The sequence below is a fragment of the Notothenia rossii genome, assembly GCF_949606895.1.
Source record: "Notothenia rossii genome assembly, chromosome: 5".
In the NCBI taxonomy this organism is placed as follows: domain Eukaryota; kingdom Metazoa; phylum Chordata; class Actinopteri; order Perciformes; family Nototheniidae; genus Notothenia; species Notothenia rossii.
Genome location: NC_136903.1, coordinates 80,709,356 through 80,729,518, shown reverse-complemented (window position 1 = coordinate 80,729,518; position 20,163 = coordinate 80,709,356). Strand labels below are relative to the sequence as shown.

The window sequence follows — 20,163 nt, the reverse complement described above, 5'->3', positions numbered from 1 at the left end:
AGGCGTGCATGACCGGGGGAACCAGTTTTGTTATAGCCCCAGGAGATCTACCTGATTCAATTTGTCTGCGGTTCAGACCAGAGAACAGACAGGGACCCAGGGCCTTCAACGCACTCATTAAGGGATCGTAAAAACCCTTTGTTGTTTTTGACAGAAGCACACATTGCACTATATTTTTCTGTTTATCTTTGTTATTGTGTTGCACTGTTGGAGAAGCCTGTGACCTAAGATTTTCATCGGCATAACTACCCTGTAGCTATGTTCGTATGACAAAATAAAGAACCTTGAACCTTGTTGAATGCTTTTAAGAAAAAGAAGAATAACACAAGAGGACTGTTCTCTTAACTGCAAAAACCCAAGAGCCACTCCTTATTATCAACAACGGACTCTCCGTGCAGATTAAAAGGCCCTTGACACACACAAAGCTAACAGTTTGTGGAAATAGTCTCAATCCGAAACACAGTTTCTAGTGATCTATTAATACCAGCTGATGATGGTGATGTGATAATATTAAATGTTTTTGTCAAACTACTTTTTCAGGAGTTGTGCTCTTTATGGCACCACTGACCAGTGGTGTTCCCCAGGGCTCCATCTTTGTCCCCCTGTTGTTCTCTATAGACTAGCTCTCACTGGGACACAACATTTGTTTATATTGTTACAAGAATGAAACTCAGTTATTTTGCCCAAACTTTTGAAGGCCACCTATGTCACCTAATCTCTTTTCTATCAGAAACCCAAGACCTGGATGTCTCAAAAGCAGTTAAATTAAAAATAAATTTCGACTCCACTTCGAGCGATAGAATTAACAAAGCACTTGTATACTAACAAAGGACTGGCTTATCTAAAGCCAGTTGAGTAGCACTTGAAATGTTTTAGCTCTATGAAACCTGATGTACTTATATGATTCTGTTTTCTTCAAGTTTGTATCTTCTTGGTCGAATGAACTTATTGTAAGTTGTTTTGGATAAAAGCGTAAGCTAAATGCAATGTAATGTAATAAATATTAACTAATTGTTTTTTATGTTTATTAGTGACGTTTCTTGTCATAACTGTTTTCTAAATTATGCTTCTTTCCATATATTATGAAAAGCTTTTTAAGTGTATTCATATATTTATATCTAATTTCATGATTATTGAAGTCACTGTTTTCAAGGTTTAGCCACAGCACAATCTCTCCCCTATAGTTATAAAACAAATTATAGCTGGCTCCTATTACTGAATTGCTGCTACCCTAGGAGCCAAAGTGCGGTTTCAGATCTGACTGAGCCCTAACTCAAAACTAATGGTGCCTGTTTTGTTTTTGTAGTTAGGAATGCTAGTACAAGAACTTCTTGTTCGAGAATCAGTAACATGTTTTACTTCTAACCTGTCTTTAAAAAAACAACATATTTTTGTCACTTAAGTTGTAATACTATATGTATTATCTGTCCTATTTGTGTATTTCACACTTTATATTACGTTATGATTTAAGGGTAGTTAATTATTTGTATTTGTAGTGGCCTGATTTTATTTAATTGTATTGTGCTGTTTAATTTTGATATGTTAATTTCCAAAGCAAAATGAAACACACAACATAACTTCAACATGCCCACAGCTTGTCTGCTTTTTGAAGACCACCTGTATGATACAGTATACTCACTGTTTTGTTAGCCTTTACATATAACAAGCTAATGCATCCTCTGTTTATTGTTTTATAATACTGTACTCCTTCTCCAGAAACTTCTCTTAGGTTTGGTTTGGCAATACAACAGCTAAAACTCCTCCCAAATTCCAATGGAGGAGCAGAGACACACACACACACGTGCCTCAGTCAGACTCAGAGTTTCCACATTGGACCAATGGGTGGAGTTTGTCATTCGCCAACATATTTACTATCTGGCTTCTGGCGGGGCTTGAGGCTGGGGTGCATAATCGATCCCTGCTTCATTGATCATGTGAAAGTGGTAGTGATGGGGTAGTAGTACAAAGAGATTATCACTGGAGTCCAATGATCAATGTGTGCCTGCCTTTATTCTGGAGATAGTTTATCTTTCTTGTCTGTTAAATGTTGGCTAACAAAAGCAGCAGTCCTATTTTTTAGTTCACTGAACAACATTGGAGACCCTCAGTCGATAAGGCCTATTAGAACAAAGAATACTGTCGTAACACATATGAGGAGCCATCCTTGTTTATAATCCTTGATCAACACTCAGGTTTTATTTGAGTAATAAACAAAGATACAGCAAATGAATAACCTTGAGGTGCGATTACGGTGTATTTTCTGCTCTATGAATGTTATTTTTCAAAATAGAAATGGGAAAGATATTACACTCTGTTTACTTAGGTTCTTGTCTTATTCTTAATGGTTGCTTGTTGCATTAAGGGTTCAAATTACCCTCCATCTAACATAAACTCATAACTTTTAATTGCCACTATTTTTAGGAACACACTTAAAACCTGAAGTGAGCACCTCTGTCTTTTTCAATCCTTTCAGAACAAACCAATTGTTCCCACAGATGACAGCTTTATGTCTGTTTTTTGTAGTCTAAAAATGGCATCAATACACATCAGTAAGTAGCGTGAGGCAGCTGTGTGTATGTTTCCAGATAAAAGACCACCACAGCCACCAGACGTCTTGACTAGGAGTGAAGCTCCACCAAAATCCAAACACAACGCGAAAGAGCTCAGATTTCAAACACTGAGGGATGAACCCAAAAGCCCATTTTAACAAAAAACAGAAAGTGACTAAAAGCAGAAGGAAAAACAAGTCTGGCCTCTTCTCTGTTGCCACAACAACTCAAAATCTGCCCGCGCCTGTCCAAATGTGACTAATGACACATTTCTGTTTAGTCTCCATGTCAGGCTTAACATTTAGTAACAAAATTTTCCTGACAAAGCTGCCCTGTCACTTAACAGCTCAAGTGTCTGAAAGAATGCAGACATACTATTTGCACATAAGAACATGATATATTTACTCTTCAGTAGCATAGATTAAACACACTTGACATAAATAGAAACGGTGTCTCATTTTTAGAAGACAATAGTGGAGCAACATCCTTACACATAGCCCCTCCTCTGGAGCCTAAGATAAGTGTAGGCACAAGAGAGTAGGAAGCAGATCAATTGTGACTAGAATAATTGTTTTGTGTGTTTTGAGTAACAAAGGAGGAAGAGGAAGGATAAGTGGAACAAAGGCCACTGACAGAGATAATGTGTGCAACAATAACCATATGGTTGTAGTCCTGATTTGCCCTTACACAAGTGAGAGGCAATCTAAAGTGTCAGCTCTCTTATATATGGACAGTGATAAACAGTCATCAACAGTAATCAACTAACAGCAAGGACTGCAAGGTACTAGCTGAACATGTTTCGCTTTTACTTTATGTTGACCACATCCTGTCAGAAATGAGCAACTACCTTATCAAGCCATGAAAAGACACGATTTCACTCTGAGCTGAACAGAATCAGTGTGCTGCAGCAACATCTAGTGGGAAAATTGCATAGGCACACCCGCACAGTGCACCTAGCAAAGACAAAAAACATTGCTGAAAAGGAATTGAACTATTCCGATTACAACAAACATCATCAATTTAAAAATACCTAATTAACAATATAAACCCCAATACAAACCAACCTCTTACCTAATATGACATCAGCTGATTTGGAGCTTTAGTTTTGCGTATCTTTCAAAGAAATTGACACTAATTATTTGACCCCAAGGATTGTTTTGGGGGGCCTCATCACATAAACCTAGCTGGTATTCCAGGTTTATTTGCCATTGACTTCCCTTTAATTTAGCACCTTTTATAATGTACAACTATTCTTGCCTATTAACTGAGAATCTTAGCAAACTCATTACAAGAGACTCTAAAATCTAAAAGATTTTGAAGTCAATATCGTTTTTCCATGATAAGTATTCTGTACTAAAATCAAGCTAATTAGCATTCACCTAATGGTGTGTAAACCAGTGAAAGTTATTCTGCGGAAAATAATTTCCTGGACTATCTGTTGTCCACTGCACTCTAAATTAATACATACAGAAGAGTGCGTTTGTGAGAAGTGAGAGTAAATTGAGCTTTGTATGCTATCTTGTGACACAGTACTTACCCGGCTCCATAGTAAAACACGTTGACGTAAAGACCATAGTTTAGAGCAAGTAGATTACGATACGGTCATTTGAACATAAAAAGGATAAAAGACGAAATAAATGTACTAAATAAACTAGTTTGCTGATAAACTATGAACATTGTTTCGTCGATGGGTGGCAGTCATGGGTGGCATTACATTTCCCGAGGATGTGTCCGATTGATAAGAAGTCCGCCAAGCCCGAAGAAGAAGCACTTCCGTTGTGACGTAATATTTGAGCCATAGCAAATGGCGGTTGAAAAGGGTGGACAGTAAACACGTTTATAACTGTAACTGTTTAAATATCATCAAAACATGTACTCGAGTGTGTCGGATTTACAGAGCAGTTACAACATGTTTATTTTCAACTTTCAGGTGGGTTCATTTGTCGTGCTGACTGGAAATTCACTGCCAAAGACACGAAAACGACGCAAACGGTAAGAAAAGTTACACTTTATGACAGAGCTAACTTTAGCTACAGCGTTCGGTTGGCACAGTAACGCTCAGCGGCAGAGGTGGGAGAAGTACTGTGATCTTGTAATGAAGTAAAAGTATGTACTTAGTTACTTTACACCACTGGGCCAAATTAAGGTCAGCGGTCTGTTAATATGTGTGCCTAATTAGGGCTGGTGCTGTGTAGAACAATTAATAGGCAGTGTAGGAGAAAGTATTTCAATTATTCTGAGTTCAAGTACCAATACCACACTATAAAGAAAGCATAAAGTAGTATAAAATCAAAATACTCAGTTAAAGCAAAAGTACCTCAAATGTGTACTTAAGTACAGTACTTGAGTAAATGTTAAGTTACTTTCCACCACTGTTAGTAGCCTATGTAGTATATTTTAGTATGCATAACGCCAACGTTTGCTGAGTTAGCTTTAGTTTCCGCTCTGAAGTCAATTCTAAAGCTGAATCTCAATGTCTACAGTTGATAAAATGGAGAACGAAGATGGAGAAAATGAAACTGAGTCTGAAGGGACGGAACTCCGTCTGAAAGTCGAGTCGTTGAAGCAGGAGCTCCACGAGTGCAGAGCCGAGCTGGCAAAGCTACAGAAACAACTGAAGCAGTCAGAAAGACTCCAGCAGAACACAGAGAGCTACAACGAAGACCTGAGAAAACAGGTCAGTGCATACTAAAGAAATCACCATTAATGATGACAACATAGACGGTAAACAGCTCTGCAAAAACAGAGTTTAATCAGTCTAAATAATCATATTCCCATTATCATGTTATAACAGCGAGCATTTTAAGAGTGTATGCCATTTTGAATTGATCTGTTTCAGGTCGACCAGCTGAGCGCTGAGATTCATCAGCGAAAGAAGAAAGATAAAGACAGAGTTGACAGTGAAACTCAAACGGAAGAATATGTATGGACAGAAACTGGTGTGTTGATTTTGTATTTACATTACATACATTAATTTATCATTTTATATTTTTGTCCAAAAGTGAGGACATAGTTACCAAGGGTTCAATATTCCTTTGCAGATTATTACAACTACTACTATGGGGGCAACACTCAGAACACAGAGGCTTCAGACAGTCAGGAAGGCCTGAACGCAGAAGCAGCAGCCGCAGCAGTAGAAGCAGCAGATGGCAGCAACGCAGCAGGGGTTTCAGCACCAAATGAAACAACAACAACAGCAGCTGATGTTGATAACCCCACGCCTGACAACGGTGTTGAAGTCACAACAGAGGTTTGTTTATTATAAAGATACTTGAATAAAAAGTAACTGCACATGTTTCTTTTAACATCATGTCATGAAATCGATATTAGAATGCTTTTGATAGTTTCACATATCGATTAATTAAATCCTCACTAAACCCATATACTGAAGTAAGGAGATGTTGATATATATGGATAAGTGCAGTTGGAGTTATGACTAATTATTGGCATTGTCTCATTCAGGAAGGTGATGGAGGATCCATAGCTGATATTTTGAGGGCCACTGCTGAAGAGGCTATGACGCAGACCGGGTTTGTCTTTGATGAGACTACTGGGTTGTACTATGACCACAGTACAGGCTTCTACTACGACTCGGTATGTCAAGAAACACCCTTTTCAGTACAATAAGGCTTAATATAGCAGAATATGTTGAGTAGCATATTTTTCTCGTACCAGTCATCTGAATTTTAAACTAATTTCTCGTCCTCAGACCAGTCAGCTGTACTATGATGCCAACACAGGCATTTACTACTACCATGATACAGAGAGTGGACGATACCAATTTCATTCCAAGATTGAGGTGCCTGCTGCACAGACTGCTGCAGAGCCTTGCAAAGAAAAGAGCACAGGTGAATGGAAGGGCAGAAAGTCAAAGAAAGGGTCCAAGAAAAGCTCCCACCAGGACAATAAGGTATGTTACATCCGTGGATCTCTGACTGATGCATTACAGAGATACATTTTATACTTGGTGGCTGACAGCGGGCTGATGACTTTGTAGTTCCCCTTTTTAAAAACTTAAATTAGTCATAACTTTATTGGTCTCAGTCTTCCAATGCTTGTTTTTCTTGAAATATGTAAGATTAGTTGACTAAAAAGATTGTCCTCTGACCTAGGTGCAAGAGGTGACTTGCTCATTGGCTAAAATGAAGATTTCTTCTTACTGGGATTCTGCTTCCCGCAAAGGTACACCTTTCCTTCCAGCACGCAAAGCAATACAGAAGATTAGATCAATACTTTTTCACCTGAGGCCTCTACTACGAAGCAGGATCTTCACTTAGGGAAAACTCGGGGTTTCCAGTCCTACGACGCTGGTTCTCTTTTTAGCAGGCTAGATCTCCATGGTAACTTATGCTGAGCGGCTAACCTGCCCCGGAGCAGGTTAGGTTGCAGGCTAAGAGCTCAACTCAGTGAAAGCACTGCCTGCGGACCAATCAGAGCTCAGTGTGCGGAGCTTAAAGCGATCAAGCCATATTACAGGAGAAAGGAAATACAGAAAAACTGCCGTTGCAGGAAAGACGGCCGGTAAAAATCACCGACTGTGAACGTGAACATTAATAGAATATCACCTCCCACCTTCAGAGCAATCTGACTATTATAACATTAGCGTTAAGAAAGCTTACTTAAATATCTGCCACAACATAAGTAACAGGATCAAAGTAACATTAAGTACAGTCCGCGGCATATCACATCATAATGTATCATATTTCCTTATCTGAGTCAGCTTCTTGAGCCGTATCTGGCCGTGCAACACTCAGTGTCACATACTGTATGCAGAATTATTATTTTAAGCAACACATTAAGTTGACGAAACACTCGAGACAAATGTAATTAAAGTCAGATCGTGTCTTAGACGGGGCAGTGATATCATAAACCTGTTAATGTACGCATTCAAACACTTTTTCTTTTACCAGCTGTATTCACCTTGCAGGTGCAACTAAGTGGCTTTTATCCTGGAAAAAGTGTTTAAGTCATGGATGTTTTAAAGTTTAACTTCTTTATATTTGACTAATATTATAGTTGACTTTTCATTCAGGAAGTATGACGCTGCGCTGTCAGTACGCTTCTCCATGGTTGTGATTGGTCGAATGCTCCAAATACCACCCCTTTCATGTGAACGCGCACCTAACTAGATAGGGTACGGCTGGTTTGAGCGATCCACTTGATAACCCGTGTCGTAGTACAGTTTAGCGAGAGCGCGTCTGTTTTGGATTAGGCCAACCGGCTAACTCAAACATATCCAGGTTAGGTTGAACCAGCTTCGTAGTACAGGCCTCTGGACTCTTAATTCAATAGTTTTGCCATCACAGTGGGGTGAATTAATACTGATAAAGCACTCCTAGAGTTCAATGAAGGTGGTGTTACTCGCACAAGCAGCACTTTAACATTTGTTGGTCTATATCAAGCTTTAAAGTAAGGGATTACATTTTTCACACAATAAATGTTAGGATGGCAAAGTAGTAAATTATAGCCCAAGTGGAGGATAGTTGTAATTTTATTCATAAAGCATTCCTTTCATCTTGTAAGATGACAAAAAGGCTTTTGTGTCATTTTAAGAGTCTGTTTTTAAATGCTCAGCGGCATTAAACCACAAATGATTAAAAGTTCTAGCTTTGCTTATGAGTCTGGGAGCAGAGTAGGATTAAGATCATTGTAGATTTCCTGGTGTCATTTTAGAGGTCTATAGGTAATTGTCTTTGAAGACTGAAACTATGTACAAACACGGTGTCAGACATGGAACATGGGATCTACAAAGCCAGCTTGCCCCCTGTCAGTGAACATCACTGAAGATAGTAAACTCACTGTTGACTGTCTGATGGCAGGAACTCAAATTTGACGAGGTGAAGTTGGAAGAAGAAGAAATTGACTGGGTCGAAAGGCCAACAACCAAGAGGAGCACAGAATCACGAAAACTGAAGCGAAAGTCTTGCAGTCCGGACACGGCCTCGCGTAGAAAAGACTCTCATAAACACAGAGCGGATAGCGACAAATCTTCGTCAAAGAGGAAGAAGCAGAAAAAAAGTTCCCACGATGATGATAAGGATAAGGGTCGATCAAAGAAGAAAAGTAAGAAATCAAAGACAAAAAAGCAGAAGAAGAAAAAGAAGAAAAGCCCGGCACGGAGCGATGATTCAGACGATAACAGCGAACCAGAAGAGGGTGAGCTCACTGAGTCGGAGAGAGAAGAGTGGGACTCCACTCCCTCAGTCTCTTCCTCCAGCTCCAGCTCCAAGGAAAGCTCGGAGGCAGAAATGGAGACTCAGATTAATGCAGGTGAGAGGACGAAGCAACTAAATTCACAGCCAGGCCCGCATCCAAAAAAACATTATACTTGGGTGAAGTAGTTTAATCTGGCTGTAATTGAGATGTCATTGTTACTATCACTAGCTTTTTGAGGCTGACATGTTCCCTTTTTGTTTACAGCCAAAGAGATATGGCCGCCCTGTGTCAGAGTGACAGTGGTCAGATCTCCAGTGATGCAGGTCGGCACTCTGTTCATCATCACGGCCACCTCTCCAGCCACCATTGGCAGGTTTGTGCTATTTCTCTCTTGTGCATGTTGTTATACGATGGGTTTACAAAGGTAAACAGGGAGGCTGCTAACAAAGAGAATGACATGGCTTTAAGAAATAACCCCCCTGTGAAAAGTGTTTACTCACTTAGTGAAAATATTCATATTGATCTCTGGGTAAGTTAAAAAGAAAACAACCTGCTGTCTTTCCTGTTGCAGAGAGAAAAGCATGGACCATGCAATCCTATTACCAGAATTGGGAGTCAGCAAGGTAACATTTTTGCTCTTCTAATAGTCCACGGATCTTCCTAATTTATTTGCATTTGTGATGTTTCTCACTGAACTGTGTTTGGGTCCAGTTTCACGCAGAGGTGTACTTCGACCAGGAGCAGCAAGGCTACATGCTGGTGGACCAGGGCAGCCAGAATGGAACAGTCATCAATGGCAACCGGATCTTGCAGGTCAACATTTGATCTCAGTTTGTAGCCTTTTTTTTTTTTTTAAAAGCCCTTAAACTCAGTAATGACCCTATCAATGGATCTTCATACTACAGCCCAAAACCAAGTGTGAGCCACAAGCACTGATGCACGGCGACGAGGTGAAGATGGGAGACACTGTGCTGTCCTTTCACATCCACCCAGGGACTGACACCTGTGATGGCTGCGAGCCTGGCCAGGTGATGGCCCACATCAACAAGTACAAGAGAGAGGAGAATACAGGTGAGCCACCTCATGAGAAATTAGTTTTAAGTGCAAGTGTGACAGCCAAGGCTTTAGACACTTCGTTTTTCTGTTGTCGGTCGGTCACATTCTCTTGGTCACGATTGAGGGGATTCATAAAATGTGTCAATGGTGAACGGATTAGAATTTGGCAGTAAAAGGTCACTGAACTAATTAGCGATTCTCTGTATATTTCCAAAGCCCCTGCTGCTCCCACCAAAGAGGACAAAGAAGCACTGAGACAGAAGGAGCTGAAACAGATGAAGGCCAGATATGGCTTGCAGGTGAGTTTCATCGGGACTAGCATCCTTAAGTTTAAGCTTTAAATGTCTTGTTTCTTCATGCAGCCAATCACCTCTGTGCTTTTCTGTAAACAGAGCAGTGAGTATGAGGAGGCCAAAGCCCTGAGGAACCCCAGGTACCAGGACCGAGCGGAGTCTCGGCGACAGACTGTCGGTAGTGAGGGTGTTTTCCAACGAGACGATGCACCTGCTTCTGTTCATCAGTAAGTACATTGCCCTTGACTATATTGGTAACAAAAGATAAACTAGGATGATGTGCTAATCAAGTATTACTCGTTTCTTTTAGGGAGATCAGTGAAGTCAATAAAGGACGGAAAATGCTGGAAAAGATGGGCTGGAAGAAAGGAGAGGGGCTGGGTAAAGAGGGGACTGGCATGAAAACCCCGGTAAGTCTAGTTCTGCTGATGCCTTTTGTTGGCAGGTTGACTGAAAATGTATTTTAAGTCAACTTAATTATTGTTCTTTTTCCTTCCGTTCTGCACAGATTCAACTGAAAATCAGGAAGTCCCAGTCCGGTTTGGGGGCTGGCGCGGCCTTATCTCTAGACGCCGCCTCTGTGACCAAATCAAAGTCCCAGAAGAACTGGGAGAAAGCGCGTGAAAGATTTGCCGATACGTGCCAGCCTGATGTGCCGTCACCTCAAACACCAAAGAACAAAGCCTGGGTGAAAGGAGAAGAGACGGCTGACACAGAAGCAGGGGTTGAAACAGACGGCCAAAGTTTAGAATAGCTCGACACAGCTGGACGTTTGACGTGTATCACTGTACTGCCCGAGGAAACGTGATATACTGCCTTTACATTAGAAAGCAATATATATAAAATATATTTTACAGTCGTCGGGAACAGTCGCTGAAGACCCTTGCAAACAATCTGAGCTGGTTTACTCAGTTGTGAAGAACTAAATGTGTCACCCTGATTTTTCTGTCAACGCTACCTGTCAACCGGTTTTCCAATGCTGTGTCAACAGGATTTGTGAAGTCACAATCTGTTTGTATAATGTGTTGGTTCCTCCTTCTGTAGAAGTGAATTGTTTGGAATGTTACAGTCCAAACACTGAGGAACACAGTGAGTGTGTTTCAAGGTCCAGTGTGCCTGTAGCGCTGCCTCCCAGAATAAAGGCAACATGAATCGCCTCGAGCTAATATTGACACGTTGGAGCTATATTTCTCACAATGAGATTATGCTATGATGACACAAACGCGGATCTGTTGGAGGCGATCCTAAAACACTAATCATGTTAAACCAGTCTCAACTACTGGTGTGTTGTACATAAAATAAGAACATGCTCAACCACTGTTTCTGTTAATGATATTTTGCATGAAAGCAAATGGACATACTTTTTTTAGGGCCAGTAAGCAAACCATTTTAACAGTGTCTGTATACAGTCTTATCTGGGAGCTCATGGGTGTGTGTGAATATTTGCATGTGTGCAAGTTGCGAGCTTGAACAGAGGCCGCTCTAAAATTAAATGGAAAAATAATGCAAGTTTAGTTAAATCCTCAGTATTGTAGTTTAGTAAATAGTATACGTTTCACTGCTACTTCGTTACTAAAACTGCATACATATTCACAAATATGTTCAGCTGAAAGCAATACACATCTCAAGTCAATGAATGGAAGTGACAAAAGTTTTTTTTCTGTTAAGTCATCATCCAACAGGTGAGGAATTTGACTCACATGACACTGATGGTGTGACTCCTTGAGCTGGCTCGCCTGCTGCCCTTCTTCTGGCTGATAGTGCCACCCATTGTAATTCCTTTGGTCGATGGATAGGCAAACTGGTGTATTCCCTTAGCTAGTGTGCACACTATCCTGCACTCCTGAGTAGCAGCGCTTCAATGCCGTCAGCGTTCTTCTCTACTGACAGGTGGGTCCTCCCTCCTCAAATATCCTCCCTCAACTTTACCATCAGAAAGTAAACACTCAGACGCTGTCACTGCAGTTGTGTAATCAAACTGGGAGGGATCAACTTGTGTCTTCTGTGCCCGGTTAAATTGGGTAGAAAGTCTCAGCCCCATAAAAAGATGTGATGAGTCACGAGATAAGTGGGAATTTGTTCTTCTGTGAGGGTGTTACTTAAGGCTTTCCAGAGATCTGGCTTGACCAGTTCAGAGGAACACTGAGCCACTGTTTCTTTCAGGGGAAGGCTTCTCTTTATGTCATTTCTGCCTCATGTAGGGAAAAATCAGCAGATTGGAGTTATATTCATGGCCTGTTTTGTGTTAATGATGTTATAGGATAACAGTAATTGAATCCTTCTTGAAGTTCAGTTCTTGTAAACACTGCAGGGTACACAGAATGGCTAATCTGTGCAACAGTGCATGTTAATATTGTAGGGAGAAGATCACTTCGCTCACAGTTAGAAAATGTGAATATTCCTGAGGCAACTTGGATTGGACTCTCACAGGCAAGTGGGAGCACGTTTTCTTTAAGCCTTACTATAGCTATAAGTAACTGAAGGGACAGGCAGTGTTTTTATATTCTTTACAATTGTTCAAAGACAAAGCCTCAGACTAAACACTAATTTATAATCTATAGTATCTTTCACACACAAAATAAATGGGATATATGGCAGCGGAAATATGTACTTTTGTTTTTGATTCATTTTAAGAAAAATGTGTGTGAAAAAATAAAATATTTTTATAAAACAGTTTTACATAATTGTACAGTTTATAACCCTGACGCAGATGAGGAAAATGTAACTGCTGTTTTATTAACCAAGTGGAATTTTTACAGTCACTAAAACTTGCCATTGCACGATCGGACTCTCACATGACACCTTGTTCTCTGCCCCTTAGCGTTTGACTGGTCAATCACATACATGCACAGTCACACAGAATTGTCACAAACACTGGTGTGTCCTGCATTTAAAAAAAGAATCAGACAAAGAAGAAGGGAGTGTCTCATCTCTGCAGATAAAAGAGGTATGTTTCTACTGAGGATGAAGGGTTTCAGGTATTTAGATGAAGCTTGTTCTCAATCTTGATAGTCACAACAGAGGCAGAAGTTATTAGTGGAAGATAAGTACTCTTCATAATCAGATCTTCTTACATGCAAGATTAAAATCTATATCACATATTGTCTAAATCAAAGTAATATGTTTCTTATGCTATATTTATTTAACATTTAGTCTGTTTTAAAAAGAAATGTACATAATAAAAAGGATTTAACTAATTTTAAGTTTCTGACCTTAACTAACCATCTTTGAAATACTGTTCTTCAAATATACCCTCGGTCTATGGCCATAAAATCAACTTTAATTATTATTTGAATAATCATTTAATGTACATTTTTCCATTATACAAGAAGAGGAGAGTTGTTCAAATGGTAATCTTTAAAGTTTTATTGGATTGTTTCACTGTGTGAATAAGCTGATTTAATTATTCACCAGACAACAAAATGTGCCATTAAATATGCTTTTTAGATGTATTATTGTTCCTAAACATTGACACGATGAAGCACTGATAGTTATTGTTGTGCTCTGTGGGAGCCCCTAGTGGCGAGTGATAATAGCGCAGCCTTATCTATCACAGACGGGAACGTCTGGGAACGGGATTCTTACGGGAATTGGAGATTACTGAAGCTCCTGAATATTCAGGAGCTTCAGTAATCTCCAATTCAGAATCCCGTTCTCCTGGAATTATTTGAAGTTCATGTTTATGCTGACTGAATAGCTAGATTCCAGGAACATCTAGTGAGAACAGTACAGTTATCATGTTTAAGTAAGATATGGTACCACATCACATCTAGCTTCTTTTATAAGCTGCTTTTAGCAATAGGACATTTTGTGAAAATGGCCTGGTCATCTAAAGTTCAAGGAGTGTAAAAGGTTAGGGACTACAGTGTAACAGTATAATATCTAGCTCCACTCTGCCCCCCTGTGGAAGCTGGGGAGAGAACATTCCTCCTCATCTGTCATGAAGTAAAGCTCTGCAGTTTAAATTGTGTACTCAAGACTTTGTCAGAGCGACCACACAGTAACAGTAAGAGAGCGACTCCTTCATTATCATCATTCATAGTTTGCCTGCACAGGGCAGGATGTCATTCATTGTGATCATGGTGAAAGGCTGGGCTCACTGCACTCTGTAATTTAGGGAAACTCACCTCATAAATACAGCCCAGTGACCGTGTCCCTGTTTAAAAGACTGGAACTGGAGTTGTGTGCGTTTTAGAGCTTTCCCAGTGTGTTGTGCTGGTCAGAGCTGACTGCAGCTTGTTGTACTTCACAATGTGTTCATCCGAGCGAGTCAAACAGCTGTGTGGCAGAATTGTGTCATATTCACATAAACAGTCATGTGAGTGATTACAACAACAAAGTGAAGACAATAGCTACAGACAGATGGGAGTCCTCTCTTTGTCCACTATGGTATGTAATGTTTCACTACAACCAGGTGGACCGCAGAAACGTGGTGCAGGGATGAGGGGATAAATGGAGAAATATAGACAGTGTAATACAAAAAATGATAATTATACTTCAAATGAGGGAAAGCCCAGCGTGTGTTGAACAAAATGTTGATGCCTTTCTGATCCTTTACATGCTATTTGTAATCTTCAGGGAAGTTAACTATTTTTTTACCAAACATCTACACACGCAAACTGTATCACTGCATAAAAGGAAGTATGTATTTCTTTGGTGCTTTTAGAACCGCAAGCCGACCCCAATCTAAGTTCATTATATTTGAGGGTCAGATATTTCCACTGCAAACATCTCAACCACTCAGTTGCCAACACCAACACAACCTAGATATATATGTTTATATCCAAAATATGAATTTACCAACCGTAAGAATATATTTTAATATTGTTATTGTTGTTCTTAGTTGAAATGCAGGACTTTTAATTGTGTGTGAGTGTTTTTTCACTGTGGTATTGCTACGTTTACTTTATAAAAACATCTGAATACTTCTTCCGCTTGTTTTCAGTCTCTGTCTTTGTGTCAGACAGAAGCAGAACATCACCCCAGCCAGACTCAGCATACTTTCATTTCATTTTAACCAGACAACGTGCGTCTGCCTGCGTCTGCAACTCTGTGTTATTGCAATCTCAGTCTGAGCATGTGAGTCCATTGAGAGGCATGAGACCAGAAGCGACACAAGTCTGAGAAACAGTTCTGTGTTGACTCAACTTCCCCCCACACTTCCGGCTCAGCTGGCCCTCCCAGCCGCGTCCGTCCAAGCCTGAGCCTCTTTAAATCAGAACAGAACACACTGGCTCAAAACACGCAAGATTGCACCATTTTACAACTTGAGATTTGGGCACACAGAATGCACTTGTTGGCTGTGAATGCTCATGTGAGAGGAAGTGGGGGTTTACATGCCTGATAGTTCACAGATCATCCGACTAAAACCTTTTGGCTGAAAGGAAATGATCCTCATTCCAACCACATTCCAGTGTGAATATGTTTTTGACCCTCCTTCAGAATTGTCTTTTTCATGCTAGGAAATTAGATAACACTGCTAAAAATAAAACAGTGTTAAAGTAAAGTGTGTTATATAATCCTATTAAAAGCTGTTATAAGACTTTTACTGTTTTATATGAAAGAGAAATAGCCCTTCCATAAGTGTTTTATGCCATGTGTCTTGTTATTAATACATCCAGATCAAAATTCCTTTGACACAAACTGAATGGAAATTCCAACAAAACTATGGCTTCCTCCCGGCAAGTGACTGAGCCGCTGTTGAACGTCTTCCACCCTCTGCCTTTCCTGCTCAGACCCGAGCCTCTGGGTGCCTCCCTGTGACCTCATCTTCCCAGAAAATCTTCCAGAAACCTCAGCAGCACTCGCTCACATGATGCAGCCTCGATGCAACTTGTCCAACAACAAGAGACCGGTCTTTCTTTAAAGAAAAAACATATAGCCTTGCTTATTATACGTCAACAGCACTGATGGTGGTGCCCCAGCAGCCTGTTCATTCAACCAGTGTGTGTGTGTGTGTGTGTGTGTGTGTGTGTGTGTGTGTGTGTGTGTGTGTGTGTGTGTGTGTGTGTGTGTGTGTGTGTGTGTGTGTGTGTGTGTGTGTGTGTTGAGAAGCATCCTGTTTATACAGCCTGGGTACCGCTGCCTGCTGTGACAACCTAAACAAACCACATTTTCAGTCTGAACCTTATTGTTCGTGCCAAAGTTTCCATTTCAATCTTTGTGACTCATTCCTCCTTCAGCTCCAAAGTTTTGGTGACCTGCCTGTTGCTGTTAGTCTTAACATGAACAGCATTAATGAACAGTAGTACTAAAAAGCTCGGCACATCACACACACCGCTAACTACTGGGTCGACTAGTAAAGGGTATTATAGAATCATGAAAAGAGGCTTTGTGTTCATGCATAAGACAATAGCTCCCACATGGCAGCAGGAATTTTAAACCAGACACACCAGTGAGTCATAAGGCATACTGTCTAAAAGTCAGCAGATCAATACCAGAAAGCACAGTAAGGCAAACATATACTCAAAGAAAGCACAGACTGATATGAGTAACGGGGCATCTGACAGGCAGACATGCTGTCACAGTTTGAGTGTAAATCATACCTCTGCTTCTCTGAGGACTGTGATGGATCTGATGGGATGTTTGTGTCCTTTCTTCACAACACAGAGGATGGAAAAGGTCTTCGTTCTCTGACAGCGGTCCTGAAGGGAGTCTGTGCTGTGACTGCTGTTGGAGGCACCGGTCTCTGAGTGAAAATACTTGTTCTCTCTGCGTGGCGGAGCTTAGTCCATGTGGCTGGATGGGGAAAGGGAAATGAACTTTCTGGGCAAAGAGCCAAGAGCAGAGTGGGTTTTTAAAGACACAGCATGTTTGCAGTGCTATATACAGATCAGGCACACTTTACACAGAGTAACAAGTAAAGACCTTTCCAGCTTCTGTATTTATCAAAGTTAGCATTTAGCATTACAATGGACCATACAACACTACATTGTCAAATTATCTAAACTTAAACTAACATAATAGGGTCACATTAGTAACGCTAGCAGCTTGAATCTACAATAATGCATACAACTCACACACAATCTCACAGAATGTCCTTCTTCTAGTGGTAAAATGTGAATGACTTACTTTTCACTGTACTGTGCTTCTACTTTCCTTTTCTCCAAACAGTTTTGAATGACAAACTGTTTCTTGTTCCAGAGTGTTTTAACACATTGGTATATGTTCAGTTGTCCTACATTAAGCCCTTTGCAGTGCATGTTTAATAAACAAAAATGCAGTTATAGTAATAGTAACCAAATCATTTAAAGGTAGGAGCTCCAACAAGGCGTTTAGGACAGAGTGAATACATATACAGAGATGCTGTATGAGAAAACCAATGTGAGTTTGGAACATCGAACAATGTAAATCTATTCTAGAAGACCTCAACAATGGAATTATGATCAGTAGAAATGGCCATGATATGGGACCTTTAAGCAAACACAAGCAGTCATAGTTGTGAATAAGTGAACTGATGTCTCCCTCTTTTGGTGAATTATGAGAAGGCAACTGCAACAGAAAACAGCTATCATATTGTACCTCTAAGAATAAATAAATAATAATAATAATAATAATAATGACTTTGCTTTATCATATACGTTCATCTCTATTATTTTTATTTTTATTGTTTTTGCCAGTCTGAAAAATAAGAAACCAGCTTGAACTAAGGCTTAAATTAAAATGAGAACATCACAGTGCAACATGCTAACTAACTGCTTATGGCATGGAACAATTATGTTTATAGTGAGTCCATTTGTAACATTAATTATCGTCATGTTTGCTTTCAGGAAACACATGACATCCCCTCTTCATCCCCAGGGAGGCAAATCAGAAAGCTAATGACTCTACATCGGCTCATCACAGCAGAGCATCACACAGAGGCACTGCAGCAGTCCACAGTCCACTATGAGCCGAGGTTTTCATCACAATATGTGATGAGATCGTTTTCTCCTCTGCTGCTTCTCTCTTACTATAGAGCAGGCTGGCCTCCATATGCATCTTCCCATAGCCCCCATTCATTCCCACTGTAGCCTGGCAACAAGCTGCTAAGCTTCACCACTTCAAGATGAGGTGATAAAAAAAGGCTTACTAATATCAACATGTTTCTTACAATTTGAGGCCCTGAAAACCTGTTTTCTCAACTAGCTTTTGTGATGACAACGTGAACACATTTTTCTTTTTATACCTTGAACAGCTTTTGGTGAAGTCACTGTTTAGTTATTTATTTATCTCGTTCGTTTGAGGTTGGTAAATTACAGTAGGGGGCTCTCTCAGTAAAGTTTTCACTGAATGCTGAAAAATAGAGGATTCTGGGCATGACAAAACATATGAAAGAGAGAGGCTGCTGGATGTATTGCACAAAGCACACTTATAACAGCCCTGAATATTTCCAGATCAATAATGTTATACACATTAGGGACAGAAGATAAGTCAGATGTGGTGTGCTAACACATTTTTTACATTTTGTATCAAAAAATGTCCAATACCAGGACATTAAGCTATTGATTCTATGCATTTGCAGCATTACAAATATTAATTAATGTCACATACTTCTGTTAGAGCTGGTGAGTTTTTTTATTTTTTTACTGTCAATCAAATCTGATCAATCTCTCTACATGTTCCTGATGACAGCATGTAGCAGATCAGTCAGCATCTGCCCCTAGCAATCAGGGTTTTTGAGAGTTAAACTGTGAATAAGTAATACCTTAAGATTCGTTTTGAAAACTTTGATTCATCAATATTTAATGTTAAAGTAAAAGCCTTGATTTAAAGCCAAGTTTTGGGGAGCTTACATATTTGCTGACATCCAGCAGTCAAACCTCTTGCCTTGCTGGAATTACATGTAGGACACTGTGACATGGCTGGGTGCCACAAATGCAGCAGAGCACACTTCTGACCACAGCCAACCAAAATTGAATATCAGTTACTAGTTACACCTGCAATATCCAATTGGCCCCTTGAGGGTACGGTAGCAATGTGCTGTACCATTCGTTAAGTTGATATGTTGAAATTAATGCAACAAGTGTCTTTTTTTACACATCAAGTAGATATTAAGCAACATAATCATTCAATTTGAGTTGTGTTTGTTACAACCTGGCAAATCTAAGTCCAATATTCATTCTTTTTTTGCTCTGGTTTTGGTCTCCACCAACTCATGGAGGAAATCTCTGGTTCTTCGCAAAGTAGCAAGCACAGTTAGCAATATAGTGTAGTTGGGTCAATGGAGCATTTCCATTGAAAACACCTCATTGCTGCAGTTGAAAAACAATGCAACTAGAGAGATGAAAATGAACCATAACTGTTTTTAGCTGGGCAGCTAAACAATGGGACTACATTGAGTATACATGTGACGTAATTGAAGTGTTTACATCAGCTATGCAAACAAAGCTAGCTTACAGTTTTCATAAAAAAAAGGACTTTATAAAGTGAAATGTGTAGCTTACAAACCTGTCCACATACAACCATATCCATTGGTGTCCTTGTCCATGTGGTTTGGCCAACAACCAGGCAGATAATTGTAGATTTAAAGCAGTTTTCGCATTTCCACTTAATTACGGCAGCCATGTTGCAGGATGTTGTTTTGCACTTTTGCCACCCAGTGCGACTTACTTTCCGGTGGAAAGTGACGTCATTGTACACTGTTTAAATAAGCCCAGCGCCATATGGCGCTGAATAAACCCATATATCCTTGAGGATTTGCTGATTCAAATGTTAACTAACTGAGGGTTCATCCATGTCTAAACATTGTATCAAAACTATTAATAAGCCTATACCAACTTTACATTTGAAGCCAAGTGTTCGGGAGATATTAATATAATAATATATTAAAATAGCAATCAATTACTTATAATATAAACAATTTTCAAATGCTTTATTTTTTCAATACTTAAATGTAAACATGAATAAGTGTTTTTTTTTTAGGAGATACTCCATCTGCTAAATGTTCTTTTGTTGCTGTGCAAACTACAAGTTGAAATCTTAGATGCAGGCTCTGCTTTTGCATAAATACCGGTAAAGATTCTTATTGATGGACACAAAAGAAAAAAAACATTTTGTACAAATCAGAATGTGACTCAAATCTGTCCAGCTCTCGGGTTCCCTGCCACAGATCAGATGTGGAGGATGGA

General features: G+C 39.8%; 2 protein-coding genes across 4 annotated transcripts in view; one reads left to right on the top strand and one right to left on the bottom strand.

The window, feature by feature from the left end:
- LOC307039369 (uncharacterized protein) overlaps positions 1-13,610 on the bottom strand; it is a 28,700-nt gene extending 15,090 nt beyond the window's left edge. The window contains exon 1 of the mRNA XM_079681351.1: positions 11,755-13,610. Coding sequence (XP_079537477.1) covers positions 11,755-11,825 — 71 coding nt within the window. The 5' untranslated portion in view covers positions 11,826-13,610. The remainder of the gene's footprint in view (positions 1-11,754) is intronic.
- Positions 4,344-11,368, top strand: aggf1 (angiogenic factor with G patch and FHA domains 1). 3 transcript variants are annotated; one of them, XM_079681354.1, is made up of 16 exons: positions 4,344-4,376; positions 4,480-4,541; positions 5,033-5,226; positions 5,389-5,488; positions 5,591-5,799; positions 6,012-6,143; positions 6,259-6,459; positions 8,369-8,819; positions 8,970-9,078; positions 9,277-9,328; positions 9,417-9,518; positions 9,611-9,776; positions 9,978-10,060; positions 10,154-10,281; positions 10,365-10,464; positions 10,563-11,368. In XM_079681354.1, the coding sequence occupies exons 3-16, from the start codon at positions 5,041-5,043 to the stop codon at positions 10,806-10,808; spliced, it is 2,265 nt and encodes a 754-aa protein (XP_079537480.1). In that variant the 5' UTR covers positions 4,344-4,376; positions 4,480-4,541; positions 5,033-5,040; the 3' UTR covers positions 10,809-11,368. The 3 variants fall into 3 exon arrangements, with proteins under 3 accessions (XP_079537480.1, XP_079537481.1, XP_079537479.1); XM_079681353.1 differs by lacking the exon at positions 4,344-4,376 and adding an exon at positions 4,377-4,394; XM_079681355.1 differs by lacking the exon at positions 8,369-8,819 and adding an exon at positions 6,662-6,731 and having other exon boundaries at positions 4,358-4,541.
- Positions 13,611-20,163: the final 6,553 nt, after the last annotated feature.

Excerpts from the sequence above, each read along its gene's own strand:
- aggf1 (XM_079681354.1), top strand. The coding sequence starts at position 5,041 with ATGGAGAACGAAGATGGAGAAAATGAAACTGAGTCTGAAGGGACGGAA. Across the intron at positions 9,079-9,276 it reads TCTCCAGCCACCATTGGCAG|AGAGAAAAGCATGGACCATG; the intron begins GTTTGTGCTATT and ends TTCCTGTTGCAG. Across the intron at positions 9,777-9,977 it reads CAAGAGAGAGGAGAATACAG|CCCCTGCTGCTCCCACCAAA; the intron begins GTGAGCCACCTC and ends ATATTTCCAAAG.